The sequence below is a fragment of the Symphalangus syndactylus genome, chromosome X (assembly GCF_028878055.3).
Source record: "Symphalangus syndactylus isolate Jambi chromosome X, NHGRI_mSymSyn1-v2.1_pri, whole genome shotgun sequence".
Taxonomy (NCBI): Eukaryota; Metazoa; Chordata; class Mammalia; order Primates; family Hylobatidae; genus Symphalangus; species Symphalangus syndactylus.
This window is the reverse complement of record NC_072447.2, coordinates 26880866-26897485: the sequence shown is the minus strand read 5'-3', so window position 1 is coordinate 26897485 and position 16620 is coordinate 26880866. Positions and strand designations below refer to the sequence as shown.

At 44.5% G+C, this 16620-nt stretch overlaps 1 protein-coding gene across 4 annotated transcripts in view; it reads right to left on the bottom strand.

The window, feature by feature from the left end:
- The window catches only part of PRPS2 (phosphoribosyl pyrophosphate synthetase 2), a 33302-nt gene extending 16915 nt beyond the window's left edge, over positions 1 to 16387 (bottom strand). The window contains exons 1-3 of one of the 4 annotated variants that reach the window (XM_055267159.2): positions 16104 to 16347; positions 8377 to 8571; positions 1938 to 1947 (exon numbers count right to left, since the gene is read on the bottom strand). In XM_055267159.2, the coding sequence (XP_055123134.1) occupies positions 1938 to 1947; positions 8377 to 8571; positions 16104 to 16225 (327 nt within the window). In that variant the 5' untranslated portion in view covers positions 16226 to 16347. Of the gene's footprint in view, positions 1 to 1937; positions 1948 to 8376; positions 8572 to 16103 lie in introns of all 4 variants that reach the window. The other 3 variants (XM_055267161.2, XM_055267160.2, XM_063634958.1) reach the window with 3 other exon arrangements.
- Between the last annotated feature and the right edge of the window lie 233 nt (positions 16388 to 16620).

The following is a 16620-nucleotide window of genomic DNA, read 5'->3' as shown; positions in this document are numbered from 1 at the left end:
GGCCCTACCATTTGGGACTGCCTTGTGATACCTGCTGAAAGATAGATGTTCGGAGATATTATATGTAGAAATGTCATAGTTCACAGTTAGAATACATCCCTCAAGGGCAAACAACTGGTTTTGGAGATTTTCACATCATCCGCAGAACACAGCTCCACACTCTGCATTCAATAGTTCTTTAATAAATATTTACTAACAGAATCTCTATTAACACTAAATGTCCAAGGCTTACTCATTAGCCTCACTAATTGTGAGAATTATTTAGTGTAACAAGGTTCCAGGATAATAAAAAGAGCAAATCAGTTGCTACAACTCCTTTGTAATAGAACCTGATTTGCAACACTAATCAATTTTGTGCTTTTCCTACAATTGTCGAATCAGTTACTACGGGTTGAAAGGTCCCCTCCAAAATTCAGGTGTTGCCAATGTGATAGGATTAAGAAGTGGGGCCTTTAAAAGGTGATTAGGCCCTGAGGGCTGCTCCCTTGAGACCTGGATTAAGGTCCTTCTAAAGGAGGCTTCAGGCAGCATTTTGCAAACTTGCCCTTCCGTCTTCTAGCATGTAAGGACACAGCATTCTTCCCTCTGGAGGACGCAGCCCGTACCAGACACCAAATGCTGCTGCTTGGTCGTGGTCTTCCAGTCTCCAGGACTATGAGAAAATATATTTTTGTCCTTTTTTCCCCCCCTTCCCAGGACACACGTTCAAAGAATATTTTTTTTTTTTGAGATGGAGTTTTGCTCTTGTTGCCCTGGCTGGAGTGCAATGGTGTGATCTCGGCTCACCACAACCTCCACCTCCCGAGTGGCTGGGATTACAGGCATGCGCCACCACACCCGGCTAATTTTGTATTTTTAGTAGAGATGGGGTTTCTCCATGTTGGTCAGACTGGTCTCGAACTCCCGACCTCAGGTGATCCGCCCGCCTTGGCCTCCCAAAGTGTTGGAATTACAGGCGTGAGCCACCGTGCCCAGCACCAAAGAATATTTCTGTTCTTTATAAATTATCCAGTGTGTGGTATTTTGTTACAGTAGCACAGACTAAGACGCCAGCAAAAAGAATCCTCCCTTCTCACCTCTCCTCAGTGGCATCCAGTGTTTCTTAACTTCTAGGATCCAAACCACAGGGTAATTTCTAAATTCACACTTTCTGATTTTCTTCTTCACACCTTGTTTACAAGTTTGGTTTCTGTTCTGTGTCTCAGAGTTTGGCTCATACCCAATTGAATCTTGCAGGAAAAATGATTTACTAGTTAACTGACTTGCTAGCCTATACAAAGAAAAGTAAGTACAGCATTGAAACAAAGGTAGAGTCAAGGTACAGTAGCCAAAAATAAAACATTCAGCTCCCTTCGTGAAAAATGCATGAAAGTCAAATGTTTTGCAAGTCAGCCCAATCATGACAGAGTCCCAGGCTATTCCAGATGTTATTCAAGGCATCAAATATCACCTTTTGAAAAGTGTAAAATTGACAGGCTTTAAAAAAAATTACAAGACTGTAGAAATTCACATCAGGAAAAACTGTTCTCAATTTCTCTGTTACAAAAAAGGAAAAAAAGAAAATCTTATTGAAAACAGAACGTGATCTTGAAAATGATTTTGAAAAAAGAAAAAAGAAATCCCCAAACTACAAGTCCTTTACCCACCTCAGAAGTAATTATTCCCAGTCTTGCCCACAATCTACTTTTTTTTTTTTTTTCCTTTTGAGACGGAGTCTCGCTCTGTCACGCAGGCTGGAGTGCAGTGGTGAGATCTCAGCTCACTGCACTACAACCTCTGCCTCCCGGGTTCAAGCAATTCTCCTGCCCCAGCCTCCTGAGTAGCTGGGATTACAGGCACACGCCACCAGGCCTGGCTAATTTTTGTATTTTTACTAGATATGGGGTTTCACCATGTTGGCCAGGCTCTTCTCGAACTCCTGACCTCAGGTGATCCGCCCACCTTGGCCTCCCAAAGTGCTGGGATTACATGTGTGAGCCACCATGCCCGGCCCAACCTCCTGTTTTTACCAGGGAAGGGAACCAGCAGTTATTGAGTGTCTTCTATAGCATGGACCACTAAAGTAGAATCCATGGGCCAAACTTAGCCCACGGCCTGTTTTTGCATAACCTGTGAGTTAAGAATGGTTTTTATGTCTTTAAATGGTTGAAAAACAATCAAAAGAAGAACAATATTTTGTGACATCTGAAGATTATATGAGGTTCATATTTCAGTGCACATAAAGTTTTATTGGAAGACAGCCACACCCATTCATGTACATACCGACTAATGGCTGCTTTCACACTAAAATGGCAGAGTGGAGCTGCTGCAATAGATACCTAATGGCCCACAAAGCCCAAAATGTTTGACATCCAGCTCTTTTCAGAAAAAGTTTGCCCACTCATGTATCATAATATGATAGGTACTTCATAAATAGTAGCTAGTGTTGTACTTAGTTTACAGATAAGGAAACTAAAGATGCAGACAGTTTAAGTAACTTTTACAAAGGACAAACTGAGTAAATAATGGTGCTGGAATTCAAATCCGAGCCTACTTGATTCTCAGTGCCAGAGCTCAGACCACTTGGCACCATGTCTTTTACAATTAATATTAACATCATCACCATTTTTCTATGCTAATATTACATTGTATAGATGTGTCCTAATTTATGAAACCATTCCTTCACCGTCAGAATCTGTCCCTGGTGTCTTGTACATACAAAGAAAACCCCAAATAAAATGTTACATACGTGCAGGGCTTGCTTAAAAAGCAGCAGCAAGGTTTACAGAAAAAAACAAAACCAGCTTTGAATCTGGTTAAAAGCTTCTAGATTTTTTTTTTTTCTGGGCTTCTGTGCAAGGAATTCCAAGAAGAGCAATTACACAGAATTTCATTGTCAGTAGATGTCACAGGTAATACAGTCCTAAGGGAAGGAAACAGCACAACAGAAAGTCTCGGAGGGCTGCCCAGAGCTCCTCCTGTGGCTGTGCAGGAGAATTTTCTTTCTGGGATGAGAGATCAAGTGTAGGTCACAGCTTCTCATCACAATCTAACGCCACATGCCTTTATACCTTCCTAAATGAAGCAAAAAGGTAGAAGTGCATTGCCCCTAACCCTCACCCCCACGCCAATCATGCTTGGTCTCCTCATCATTCACCCATAATGGTAAACAGTAGCACTTGTCTAAGAGATTCTAAGAGATGAAGTATGCTGACAGGCTCCGGCCATCTCTCTTAGGTGCTTACTAAATCCCTGTTCCCCTCACCAAAGTACAGTTTCTCAGTACAAAGCCAAGCCACGTGATCCAAGGTAAGGAAGGAATAGTTAGGAAAAGTATTATCATCCATTTAAAAAATGCAAAGGTGGGCCAGGCACGGTGGTTCACACCTGTAATCCCAGGACTTTGGGAGGCCGAGGTGAGCAGATCATGTGAAGTCAGGAGTTCGAGACCAGCCTGGCCAACATAGCAAAACCCCGTCTCTACTAAAAATACTAAAATTAGCCAGGTGTGGTGGCGCACACCTATAATCCTAGCTACTTGGGAGGCTGAGGCAGGAGAATTGCTTGAACCCCGGAGGTAGAGGTTGCAATGAGCTGAGATTGTGCCATTGTACTCCAGCCTGGGTGACAGAGCGAGACTCCGTCTCAAAAAAATAAAGCAAAGGCACACCTCAAATACTAGATAAGAATTAAGAATTCCCCTTTCAGAAGTTTGAGGAAAGAACAAAATTGTCTCCTCACTATAATGAGTCACACTGACTACACAGACACATCAGAAATAATGGCGTCAGAACAGCTTATGTGTCTTGGCCACCTCCAGAGGCTATAGAGAGGGTGGCCCTATGTCACTTGCCCAGGACAGTCTAGGCAGACACCTGTTTCCCAACACAGTTATCCATAGAGTTCCCTCTCAATCTTGAAAGCATCCTGGCCTAGATGATAAATGATATGTACTATCTCAAAGCTCAAAGTGTCCTTAAAATATTCATCTCTTAACACATCAGTGACTTCCTTTAAGGCCTCCTGAAGTGAGCTGAATGGTGGCCCCAAAAATATCAGAGCCCAATCCCTGGAACCTGTAAATGTTACCTTATTTGGAAAGAAGGTTTTTGCAGATGTGATGACATTGAGGATCCTGAGATGGGGAGATTATCCTGGATTATTCAGGTGAGCACTAGATGCTACCTCATGTATCCTTTAAAGAGAGATGCCAGGTGTGGTGGTCATGCTTTTAATCCTAACACTTTGGAAGGCCAAGGCAGGAGGATCTCTTCAGCCCAGGAATTCCAGACCAGCCTGGGCAACGTAGTGAGACACTGCCTCTCCAAAAAGCAAAAAATATTAGCCAGGCGTGGTGGTGTGCACCTGTAGTCTCAGCTACTTGGGAGGCTGAGGTGGGAGGATCACTTGAGCCCAGAAGTTTGAGGCTGCAGTGAGCTAAGATTGTGCCGCTGCACTTCAGCCTGGGTGACGAAGTGAGACCCTTTCTCCAAAAAGAAAATCGAAAATGAGAGAGTGAGCGAGAGATCTGATGGAGACAAAAGAGGAGGCCATGCGAAGATTCCAGCAGAGATTAGAGTGATGTGGCCTCAAGGCTGGCAGTCACCAGGAGCTAGAAGAGGCAAGGAAGGAGGAACCTCCCCTGGAGGCTCCAAAAGGAATATTCCTCTGCCAACACCTTGATGTTGGACTTCTGGCCTCTAGCACTTAAGAGAACATATTTCTGTTGTTTTAAGTCACCCAGTTTGTGGTAATTTGTTATAACAGTGCTAGGAAACTAATACACCCCAGTGCTAGGAAACTAATACACCCCACTGTGATTCCTTCTTTCCTAGCTGTGTTCTCTAACGAGAAACCACATGACTTCCTAAGCCACTACACACACTGTCTCTCAAATGTTACCAACCGCCCTGCCTCTGTGTGGTTGGTGATGAAAGACCTCTCTTCTATCAGCAGTTAAGCTCAGAAAGTCATGGAATTGTCTGACTGGGATAAAAAATTAAAAGCAGCTACAATGTTATTACCAAGAAACACACTTACAGCAAAGTGATTAAAGAAAGGGTAGAAGAAAGAAAAGAAATATGTTTTCACAATGGGCCAAAATGGAAAACGCATCTAACTGTCTAACATCAGGAAAGCTGCTACTAGCTAGTTAGACAACACAGTTCCACAAAACAGTTAAAGCCCGGCTGGGCGCGATGGCTCATGCCTGTAATCCCAGCACTTTGGGAGGCTGAGGCGGGCAGATCACTTGAGGCCAGGAGTTCGAGACCAGCCTGGCCCACACGGTGAAACCCTGTCTCTACTAAAAATACAAAAAATTAGCCAGGCGTCATGGCGCATGCTTCCCAGCTACTTGAGAGGCTGAGGCAGGAGAATCCTTAAACCTGGGAGGCAGAGGTTGCAGTGAGCCGAGACGGCACCACTGCACTCCAGCTTGGGCAACAAGAGCGAAACTCCGTCTCAAACAAAACAAAACAAAAAACAACAGTCATAGCCACTGGAGTTCTAGAAATCCATAGGGCTCTTGTTAGTGGTGGCTGGGAGCACTACTGGCAACTAGGGGATGGAGGCTGGACTCCATCACAACTCCCACAATAGAAGGATTGGCAATAAACAGTGCTAGTTTCTCCAACTCAAATAAGAAAACATTTTGAAAATACAACTTTGTAAAAAGAGGTCACTGCAAATCAGATATGTGCTAACAAAAATGTAGAGCTTTCAACATTTTATCACTTAAAGAACAAAATGGGGTTACAAATCACATTAAATAGTGGAGGAGGGCATGTGTAATGATAAAAGGAGTAATTTTCTAAAGAAGTTACAATATATTCAATATCTTAGGGCCAAATACAAAATATAAAATATATTGTGAGTGAAAGAGCTTGATTAAAAATACAGCTACAGGCCGGGTGCGGTAGCTCATGCCTGTAATCCCAGCACTTTGGAAGGCCAAGGCGGGCAGATCACTTGAGGTCAGGAGTTTGAGACCAGCCTGGCCAGCATGGCGAAACCCCATCTCTACCAAAAATACAAAAATTAGCTAGGTGTGGTGGTGCACACCTGTAGTCCCAGCTACTCGGGAGGCTGAGGTAGGAGGATTGCTTGAGCCTGGGAGGCGGAGGTTGCAGTGAGCTGAGATCGTGCCACTGCACTTCAGCCTGGGTGACAGAGTGAGACTCCGTCTCAAAAACAAACAAACAACAAAAAACCAGCTACAATGTGAGAATTTACTAAACCACAAGGAAGGAAGAAATAATGGCAGAAAATTAGCTCTTCTATGACATGGATATGATATGACAAGGAGAAAGATGCTAAACAATCCTGTGGAAACACACAGATGGGAAGAATAGTTAAGAAAACAGATTATACCAATGGGACAAAATTAGAAAATTGAAATTTAACAGCTAAAAATACACATAAAACTCTAGAATCAAGTTTAAAATAAAAGGAGCTATATAAATAGCTAGTGGGAGGATACAGCTTCACAGCAGTGTATGTGACCTAAGGTTTTGGCTGCCCAAGGTCAAGTTTAGATCATACACACACACACACACACACACACACACACACACACACACACACGATCTATCAATGGTCTAATACAGGGGTTGGCAAACTGTGGCCTACAGGCTACATCCAGCTAGCCACCAGCCACCAGCCACTTGTTTTGGTACTGCTTGTGAGCTAATAATGGCTTTCACATGTTTAAATGGTTGAAAAATTCAAAATAATGTTTCAAGGCATGTGAAAATAATATGAAATTCACATTTCAGTGCCCATAAATAAAGTTTTATTGGAACACAGCCATACCCATTCATTTACATATTGTCTATTGCTCTTTTTGAAGTACAACCAGAGTTGAATAGTTGCAACATAGACCATATAGCCATTTACAGATAAAGTATGTGGACCCTTCTAATTAGATTTTAGGTGAGAAATTAACTGACTGGCCATCTTCAAGACAGGGAATGGAAACCATGTCTTGAGGAGGCTGGGATTAAAATTCAGGGGGACTTTGGTATATGAATTCAAATTTTTAAAGGGGTTTTTTCAAATATGAGGGGATCTTGCGTGCTGCTTCAGAAATCTGTAGTTTCAGAAATGAATTATGGAGATAAAAAGCAGCATATTGGGGAAAACCTTTCTTGCACTGAGTTACCAAATCACAGAACAGCAGTGTGTCTTGAAAACTGGCAGGATTCTCGCTGAGCCTGGCTGAACATCTATCTATCTATAAGATACAGAACACACAACAGCTGGGAGTTGACCACTGTAGTAGGTCAAACAATATCCCCCCAAAACTCATGTCCACCCACAACTTCAGCATGTAACCTCATTTTGGAAATAGGGTCTTTGCAAATATAACCAAGGTAAAGATTAAGTTGAGTTCATTCTGGATTAGGTTAGGCCTGAAATCCAATGACAGTGTCCTTATAAGAAACAGAGAAGAGACACAGGGAAGAGGCCAGGTGAAGAGAGGCAGGGACCACAGTGATGTAGCCACAGCCAAGGAATGCAAGGAGACACCAGAAGTTAGAAGAAGCGAGGAAGCATCCTCCCTTACAGCCTTCAGAGGGAGCGTGCCCCTGCCCATTCCTTGATTTCACACTTCTGGGCCTCCGAAACTGTGAGGGAAAAATTTCTGCTCTTTTAAGCCACGCGGTTTATGTAATTTCTTATGACAGCTTAGAAAACTAATACAATCTCCTTCAAAGTTCTTCTCAATCTCCGATTTCTCTGTTGCTCTCAAAGGCAAAGACCAATCACATTTTCTTCAACTTTTTTCTAAAGACTCACAGAGCCTCCTCTGATGCTAATGTTGTGAAAAACATAATTCAATGATACGATTTCTGTTCTTTTTAAAAGGTTAAAAAGAGATCATGGGTTTTTTTTTTAATTAAACTTTTTATTTCGGGGGAATTGTAGATTGACATGCAGTTGTATGAAACAACGCAGAGACCCTGTGAACCTTTTACCTAGTTCCCTGTGGTAAGGTCTTGTAAAACTATAACACAGTATCACGGCCAGGACCCTGAAATTGATACAATCCAGTGATCTGATTCAGATGTGCTCCAATTTGACTTGTACTCTTGTGCATGTGTGTGTGTGTGTGTGTGTATTTAGTTCTATCCACCACCACAAAGACATACAATTTCATTATAACAAGGACAATAATGGTATTTTAACACCTGCAAAAATATGCATTACCTGTTTCTTTGAATATTAACGTCAGTGTAGGTTCAAAGCCAAATCTTCAACAGACAAAATAAGAAAGCAGATTTACTTGATCATCAAAGGAAAAAGCCAACATTTTCTAGATAATTCTAATCAAGGGGATAAATGAGGAAAAAGAACATTGACAGTGGCCCAGAGCAGGTTTCTAGGGCAGGACACACCTCTCCTACCTTGTCCTTTTTATCTTGTCGGGCGTATGGGAAACACGGGATCACAGCAGTCACTCTGGATGATGACGCAATCTTGCAGGCATTGATCATGATGAGGAGCTCCATCAGGTTGTCGTTAATTTCCCCGCAGCCGCTCTGGATGATGTAGACATCTTCCCCTCTCACACTTTCACCAATCTCCACGCTAGGAAAAGGAAACTGCCGTCGGTTAATATTGAAGCATATTTGCATCTTGGGCATCCCTGAGACCACCTCCAGGTTTGATGATCACCAGGATGACTCATAGGACTCAGCCTAATAGTTGCACTCATGGCTGTGATTTATTGCAGGGAAAGGACACAGAGCAAACTCAGCAAAGGGAAAAGGTACATGGGGTGAAGTTGGGGGAAACAGGATGCGAGCTTCCAAGACTCCTCCCTGAGGGGAGTCAGAGGTAGAGCTTAATGCCCCAGTAGTGAGCTGTGACAACATGTGTGAAGGGCTCTCTACCAGGGAAGCTGCTTAGAGACTCAAGTCTCAGGGTTTGTATTGTGAGCTGGTCATATAAGCACCCTCTGCCTAGCACATACCAAAATGTCAGACTCACAGGCATTCAGCATGAACCACATTGTTTATCAATTGTTTAAGAGTTTATGCAGTGAGCCATTCTTACTGGGAAACGGTGGGTACCCTTGCAAAATCTAAGCTCCCAGAGGCCAGCCAAGGGCCAACCTTGCAAAGAGGCCTAAGTCTCAGGCCTGCTATGGTAACTCTTTTCTGCAAAATACTATATTTAGTTTTAGTTTTTTATTAAAGTTATACAGTCATATTGCTTAAAAAATTCAAACCACTCTGTAAGACGTATAACAGAGAAAGTGCCCAGAGGCCACCAATTTCAACTCTTGATAGGGTTTTTAGATACTTTCCTTCAAGTCTAGCTAATATGTGTGTATTGCTGTGTCTTGATTTTTCATTTTAGGCAAAGTGTATTGACTTCTCACTATGGAAGATGAGGATTGAACTCTATTTCCATTCAGTTCCATCACTTGCAATGCAAACTTCCCATCTCGCCATCGTCCCAATATAGATCAATATTCACATTAAAGATTGACTGTACGTTTTTAACTGCGCAAATGCTGCTCAGAGCTCTGCCATGCCATAAACTTACATGAATGCTTGTATTTTCTTTTCATGCACATCTTTTCTTTTTATTTTCCCTGGAGGTCATTCTCTTACCCTTTTATCTGCTAAGTTTTCTGAATCCTGAATCCAGATTCCACCCTAAACCCTTCACTAACAATCAAAATCTCCCAAGGTCAGAGGCCTCAAGTCCCATCTGCATTTCATCGTCTTGCAGGCATCCCTCCCAGGGGTGGCAGGCCTGGGTTATCTCTCTGCCTGTGCACAGCTGCCATCCGGGGATTCCCTGCCCCCTCTCCTGCACTCCATTTGCCATTTTCTGTATCCTCTTTCTTGGTATACTTCCTTGTTTTGCTGGTTGGCATCCTCGTGTAGCTTCTGGAGAAAGAGTAAACAGCAGCTAAGTTTTTGAAAATTGCATGTCTGGAAGTTTCTGTATTTCCAGGTACAGAATTCTGGATGTCCAACATGAGAGGGAGAGGCAGCTCATCCCTGGCATATTCCTTTGGTGGGAAGAAACAGAAAGTAGTGCTGTGTGCTCAGGCAGGTCCTTCACAGAGCTCTGCGTCCAAACCGAGAAGATGGTCAGCTCTGCTATGTTTTGAAAAGGCAAATTTGTTCCAATGATTGATATTATTTGGAACAATTTGAGCATAGCATGAATTTCGTGTTTTCTTATGCACAACCTCTTATCCCGAGACTGCAGAAAACTGCAGTGCACCCAGCTGAATGGAGCCACTTAGAAATACACAAACATACACATGTACACACCTCGAGGACAACAAGCCACACTCATTCACATTTGGTGTCACAACTTTTCACGTCATTTCAGAGAACCCTAAACCTCAGGCATTTTTCAATGGAAAGTTCCATCTCTGTCGTAATATTTATGTAATTTTTTTTTTTAAAGACGGAGTCTCATTCTGTTGCCCAGGCTGGAGGGCAGTGGTGACATCTCAGCTCACTCCGACCTCTGCCACCTGGGTTCAAGTGATTCTCCTGCCTCAGCCTTCCGAGTAGCTGGGATTACAGGCATGCACCACCACACCTGGCTAATCTGTTGTATTTTTAGTGGAGGGAGGTTTTGCCATGTTGGCCAGGCTGGTTTTGAACTCCTGACTTCAAGTGATCCGCCCACCTCAGCCTCCCAAAGTGCTGGGATTACAGACGTGAGCCATTGCACCCAGCCAATATTTTTTGAGCATGTAATACATGTCAGTGTTTTACCATTTTGATAGGATCCCTAATCTGAAATTCTGAAATCTGAAACTTTCTGAGTGTCGACATCATGCTCAAAGGAAATGGTCATTGGAGCATTTTGTATTTTGAATTTTTGGAGATTTGGAATGTCCAACCAGTAAGTACAATAGAAATATTCCAAAATGAAAAAAAAAAATCTGAAATACTTATTGTCCCAGGCATTTCTGATAAGGGATACTCAACCTATATAACATTCCTATGATTTTTTAATGGGTCACTGAGGAAGTTTTTGAATGTTATGTCCCTAACCCCATTTTTCTCATAAGTCCTGTGGTTTTGGATTGCCTGATTTTGCATAGCGTGGTAATTTTTAGGAATACATATGTCACATTATAGCAGAATTGTCTGTAAATTTATTCATCCCAAAATGAAATATTTTAAAATTACAAATAAGGAACATGAATAATTATCCTTCTCCCTTCTCCTGCTATCAGATACTCAATAAAATTGTTTTCTTAAAAGAGCCAATTAAGGCCGGGTGCGGTGGCTCACGCCTGTAATCCCAACACTTTGAGAGGCCAAGGTGGGTGGATCACCTGAGGTCTGGAGTTCTAGACCAGCCTAACATGGAGAAACCCCATCTCTACTAAAAAATACAAAAGTAGCCAGGTGTGGTGGTGCATGCCTGTGATCCCAGCTACTCGGGAGGCTGAGGCAGGAGAATCACTTGAACCCGGGAGGTGGAGGTTGCAGTGAGCTGGGATCACACCATTGCACACCAGCCTGGGCAACAAAAGCGAAACTCTGTCTAAAAAAAAAAAAGAGTCAATTATACCTAATGAAAATTTAAAAACAGGCTGGGCATGGTGGCTCATGCCCATAGTCCCAGCTACTTGGGAGACTGAGGCAAGGGGATTGTTTGAGCCCAGGAGTTCTAGTCCAGCCTGGGCAACATAGCAAGACCCCGTCTGTAAAAAAAATTTTAAAGAAAAGGAAAATAAAAATAAAGTTTTTCAAGTTGACATGTTGTGAAAATTAGTTTTGATAACATTCACACATCTTCTTGCACGCCTTCTGCCAACCTCACAGGATGAGGGAGATAGAGTTCTATGTGCTCCCTCCTATTTCAAGATCTAAGGAGCTAAATCTAACTGCTTTGTGAACATTACATCAACTATGAGATAAACTTAATTTGGAAATTGCTATGGTTTAAATGTGTTCCCTAAAGTTCATGTGTTGAAAGCTCAATCCCCAGTATAGGAGTATTGACAGGTGAGACCTTTAAGAGGTGATTAGGTCATAAGGGCTCTGTCCTCACAAATGGATTAACGTCATCATTGCTAGAGTGTGCTCATTATCTTGAGAATGGGTTTATTATATTAGCAAATTTGGCCCTCTATTGCTCTCTCTCAAATATGCTCTCTTGCCCTTCCACCCTTCTGCCATGGGATGATGCAGCAAGAAAGCCCTTGCCAGATGCCAGCCCCTCAATATTGGACTTCCCAGCCTCCAGACCTGTGAGAAATAAATTTCTGTTGTTTATAGATTAGCCAGTCTCCGGTATTCTGTTATAGCAGCACAAAATGAACTACAGCAGAAATCAAGTACAGTATTATACAGCTGAGACGTCGACAAAACACAGCACACAGGCTGTTTTTCTATGGCCTGTGAGTTAAGAATGGCGTGGTAGGCAGAAAAATGGCCCCCTAAAGATGTCTACATCCTAATCCTTTGAATATGTGAGTTTATATGGCAAAGGGGAAGTAAATTTGCAGATGACATTCAGGTTGCTCATCAGCTGACCTTAACATGGGGAAATTATCCTGGATTATTTAAATTGGCCAATTGTAATCACGGGGCCCTTAAAAATGCAAGAAGAAGACAGCAGAAGCAGGGTCAGAGCAACATTTTGTTGCTGACATTGAAGGTGGAAGAGGCCAATAGTGAAGGAATGTGGGCTGCCTCTGGAAACCGGAAAAGGCACGGGAACAGATTCTCCCCTAGAGCCTGAAGAGAATGCAGCCCTGCTAACCTGTGACAGACATGACTGTAACTTACAGAACTGTAAGATACAGCAGCAACAGAGACTACACGTGCTAGCACTGCCTAAAATATTTACGATTTGGCCCTTTACAGAAAAACTTTGCCAACTCCTGGTCTTATGACGTTTATCCCACAAGATTAGATTCTTTGGCCTGTTTTTCCTCAGGAACCTCAGTTCTCATATGACTAGCAGTCCAGGGGAGGACAGAGAATATCATCACCATGGCAACTTTTCCACTAAAGCTAGTCCTGCTTCTACTCAAAAAGATGTTCATGACTACCTTTATTCTAGGTCTTTAGAAAATTGTGGTTAGAAGGCAGCATCCATTTGCTATTCTGCCAGAGGATCTTTATTGACCCCCAAATAAAAAGGCTGAAGAGCATCACTGACTCAACAATAAACGGGCATGGTAACTAAAAGATAGCCACAGACTCTTAACACATTTCCCATCAAGGAGCAGGGTCTAGTCTCCTGCCCTTGAATCTGAGAGGGCTCTGTACTTGCCCAACAGCATATGACAGAAATTATGATACACCAACTTGCAAGCCCAGTCCTTAATGGACTGGTGGCTTCAATGTCCTGTCTTTTGGAACGTGTGCTCTTAGAACCCAGCTTCCATGCCGTAAGGAAGCTCAAGCAGCCCCATGGAGAGGCCTACAAGAAGAGGAGCTGAGGTTCCCAACCAAGCTCCCAGGCAAAAGCTAGTAACAATTTCAGTCATGTGAGCCATCTTCAAGAACCCTCCAGCCCCAGTTAGCCACCTCAGCTGTGACCATATGCGGCAAAAATAAGCTTTCTTCACTGAGCCCTTCCCAAATTGCAGATTTGTAAGCCAAATCAACAATTACTGTTTTAAGCCATTAAGCTCTTTATTTATTACATGGTAACCGATAACCTTGTATAACTTTGCATAACCTTGTCTCACAGTATAGCTAAAGATTCTGCCAGCAGGTTAACTGACCAGAGTAAAATGTTACAACAGAGACGTCTAGACACCTGCTGTTCTAAGATGTCGTCATGGAATTTCCATGGTCTATAGTGAAGCTGGAGCGGACCTCTCCCTGCATATCTGAAATGATTTAGGGATAAGAAGGTAAAATTGGAAGGCTCTATGTTCAGTTAAGCAGCGTATAAAAAATGCAAAATGGGAGGATTGATGGCCAGGAGACAGCAAACCAGATTTCTGATCCTAGTTCAGTGACAGATTCAAGAAGGGGCCCTTACATGAACTGAATCAATTTTGTCTTCATTTTGCCCTTCAGTTTCTCCTCTCTACAATCACACAATTAAAAGCTGGATTCCTAGCATAGTAACTGGTCCAGAGAGGGCTATTTATAAAAATTAAGCTCTGTACTTGTACAGTTCATGGAAAAGAGAAAAGTCAGGCAGTGAACCTTTTATATTCTATACATTAAAAACATAAAATGTAGCTATATAGGCAACTCCCAAACTTCATGCTGAGTGGTTTTTGAGGTCCCACGATTTCTAATTATCAAGTGATGGTTATAAAATACCAAAAACGAAATAAAAGTGAGTCTGCTTTATATTTGAACCAAATGTATAAACAATCATACTTCAATGTCTGAGTGAGTTTTGCCCAACGGCACATGTGGTATTTTTAGGAGAAACTCAACACTGACTTAGCAGTGAACTGATCTAGATTAACCATGCTCCTTAGCAAAAGATCATGCTGCACTGAGTACCTGGAAGGGCAACATATTTGCTTTCAAAATTTACTTCATCAAGAAATTTCTCCTTTACTTATATGACGACACCTTCTGAACAAAAACTATTCTTCTTCTCGTGTTCTTACAGCAACTGCAACTTGAACAAGACTGGCAAAATACTGCAACACTCAAACCTAGCTCTATCCTTCTCCAGAGCCCTGGACCATCCTCCCAGACTTCTGCATTAAACACTGCAGAGTGGAATTCTTTAGCCAAAGTCCACCTGCCACAACATTCACAATGTTTCTTCACTTATATTATCATCGGAGCCATAACCGGAATTTGCCACCTGGAAGAAGTCACATAAGATTCACATATCCCAAAAAGCTGACTTGCCAAAAAATAGCATCTTCCCCATCAGTATTAACATAACTCCTCATTAAGAAATTTTTGCCTAACCCCAAGTCGTCAAGAGTTTCTGCTAGAAATTTTATAGTTCTAGATTTTACAATTAGGTCTATGATCCACTTCAAAGTTAATTTTTACAAATGGTGAAAAGTATGGATGGAAGTTCATATTTTTTGGCATATGGGTGTCCAACTGTTCCAACACCATTTCTAGAAAATGTTGGTTAAATTGAATCTTTGCCAAAGATACAAAAATTATCAGTAACTGTGGACAGTTAACGGTACTAGACATTGGAGGAAGAAGGGGCAAAAAATGAGACCAATTTGAAATGAGTCAAGGAGCTGTGTGGACTCAGGCAGATAGACAAAGGAGCCCCCCAGGTCAGCTTCCGAGGATGGCCACCACCTAACTCACAGGCAGAGGCTCTCCTGGACTTGAGAAATCGGTGGAAGTTACAGTCGAATCACGGCGTTGTTGCTGGACACAGCAGAGTCCTAGAACAAGAGGGAAGCTGAAAGGCCATCATCTTTAAAGCAGCAAGAGTAGTGGGAGCAGAGGGGAGCCCAGCACGTGCGTCCTGGGGTTCTCACAGTCTTTCAAACCTTGGCACAACTGCACCCTCTGGATAACGCAGTGGTCTGCGCCCTGGCTGCTCAGGAGAGTCAACTGGGAAGCTTGTAAAATCGCTGATCCTCCGCCCGCCGGATCAAACCCTTGGGGGCAGGTCGGGGGAAGCAGCGTTCGGACCGTCCCCAGGTAAACCCGGTGTGCAACCAGAGTTGGGGACGGGGGGAAACCTTTAGTCGCACGCACTGGTCTGAGGTTCAGCTTTATAGGGACGCGGAAACTGGGACCAGCCAACCCAGGACGTCTCTCCACCGCGCGCTGACCCGATGCGGTTCCCGCCCGCTGCGCCCACTCTCTCCCCGACGGTCTGTGACCGCCCAGACGTCTCCCTTCCGGGCTGGGGACGCCAGGCCGGGCGGCACCGCCGGGAGGCCGGGAGCGGCTCAGGACCGCCGGGTCGCCGCGGTCCCAGGACCGGAGGCCCTGCCGCCGGGGGCACAGCCAGGGCGCGCACCGGGACGCGCGGCGCCCCGCCTCGGTTTCTTCGCAGGCGCGGGCGCGGGGGCGCGGAGGCCGCGTTGCCACCGTCCCGCCCCGGAAGGGGGAGCGCGGCGGCCGCGGAGGTGGCCCGGGCAGGCGCCGGCCCCCAACCCGGCCTCGCAGCCGCGTGCCCAGCGCTCTCCCTAGCCCGGCCGCCGGCGCGGCCCCCACCTGGTCTCCTGGTTGCTGAACTTCTTCGTGACCACCTTGCCCAGCTCCAGGCCCAGGCGGTCGGCCACGCGCTGGGACAGGTCCTGATGCGAGCTGCCGCTGAACAGCACGATGTTGGGCATGGTGGGGCGCGGAACTCCGAGGGGCGCGCGGCGGCGGAGGAGGTGGCGGAGGCAACAGCGACAGCGACGCGGGAGGCTGCTGCTGCGGGAGCGGGAAAGCGCGGCGGCTAGATGTAGGGAAGGGGAGGAGCGGAGGGGGAGGAGCCGGAGGAGGAGCTGGAGGGGGCCGAGAGGGAGGAAGAGCGGGCGTGGAGGGGGAGCTGGAAAGTGCCGGGGGGCGGGGGCACAGCCCTGGCAGCAGTTTTGGACGCCCTGGGTGGTCCTGAAGCCCGAAGGTGTCCTTGCTCCGCGAGAGAGCTCTGAGCTGCATTCTTGATCTTTCAGACCTGCCTCGCGGGGAGAGCCAATGAACGGCGGTTAGCTGGGCACAGAGGGAGAGTTCGGGCCGGGGGGAT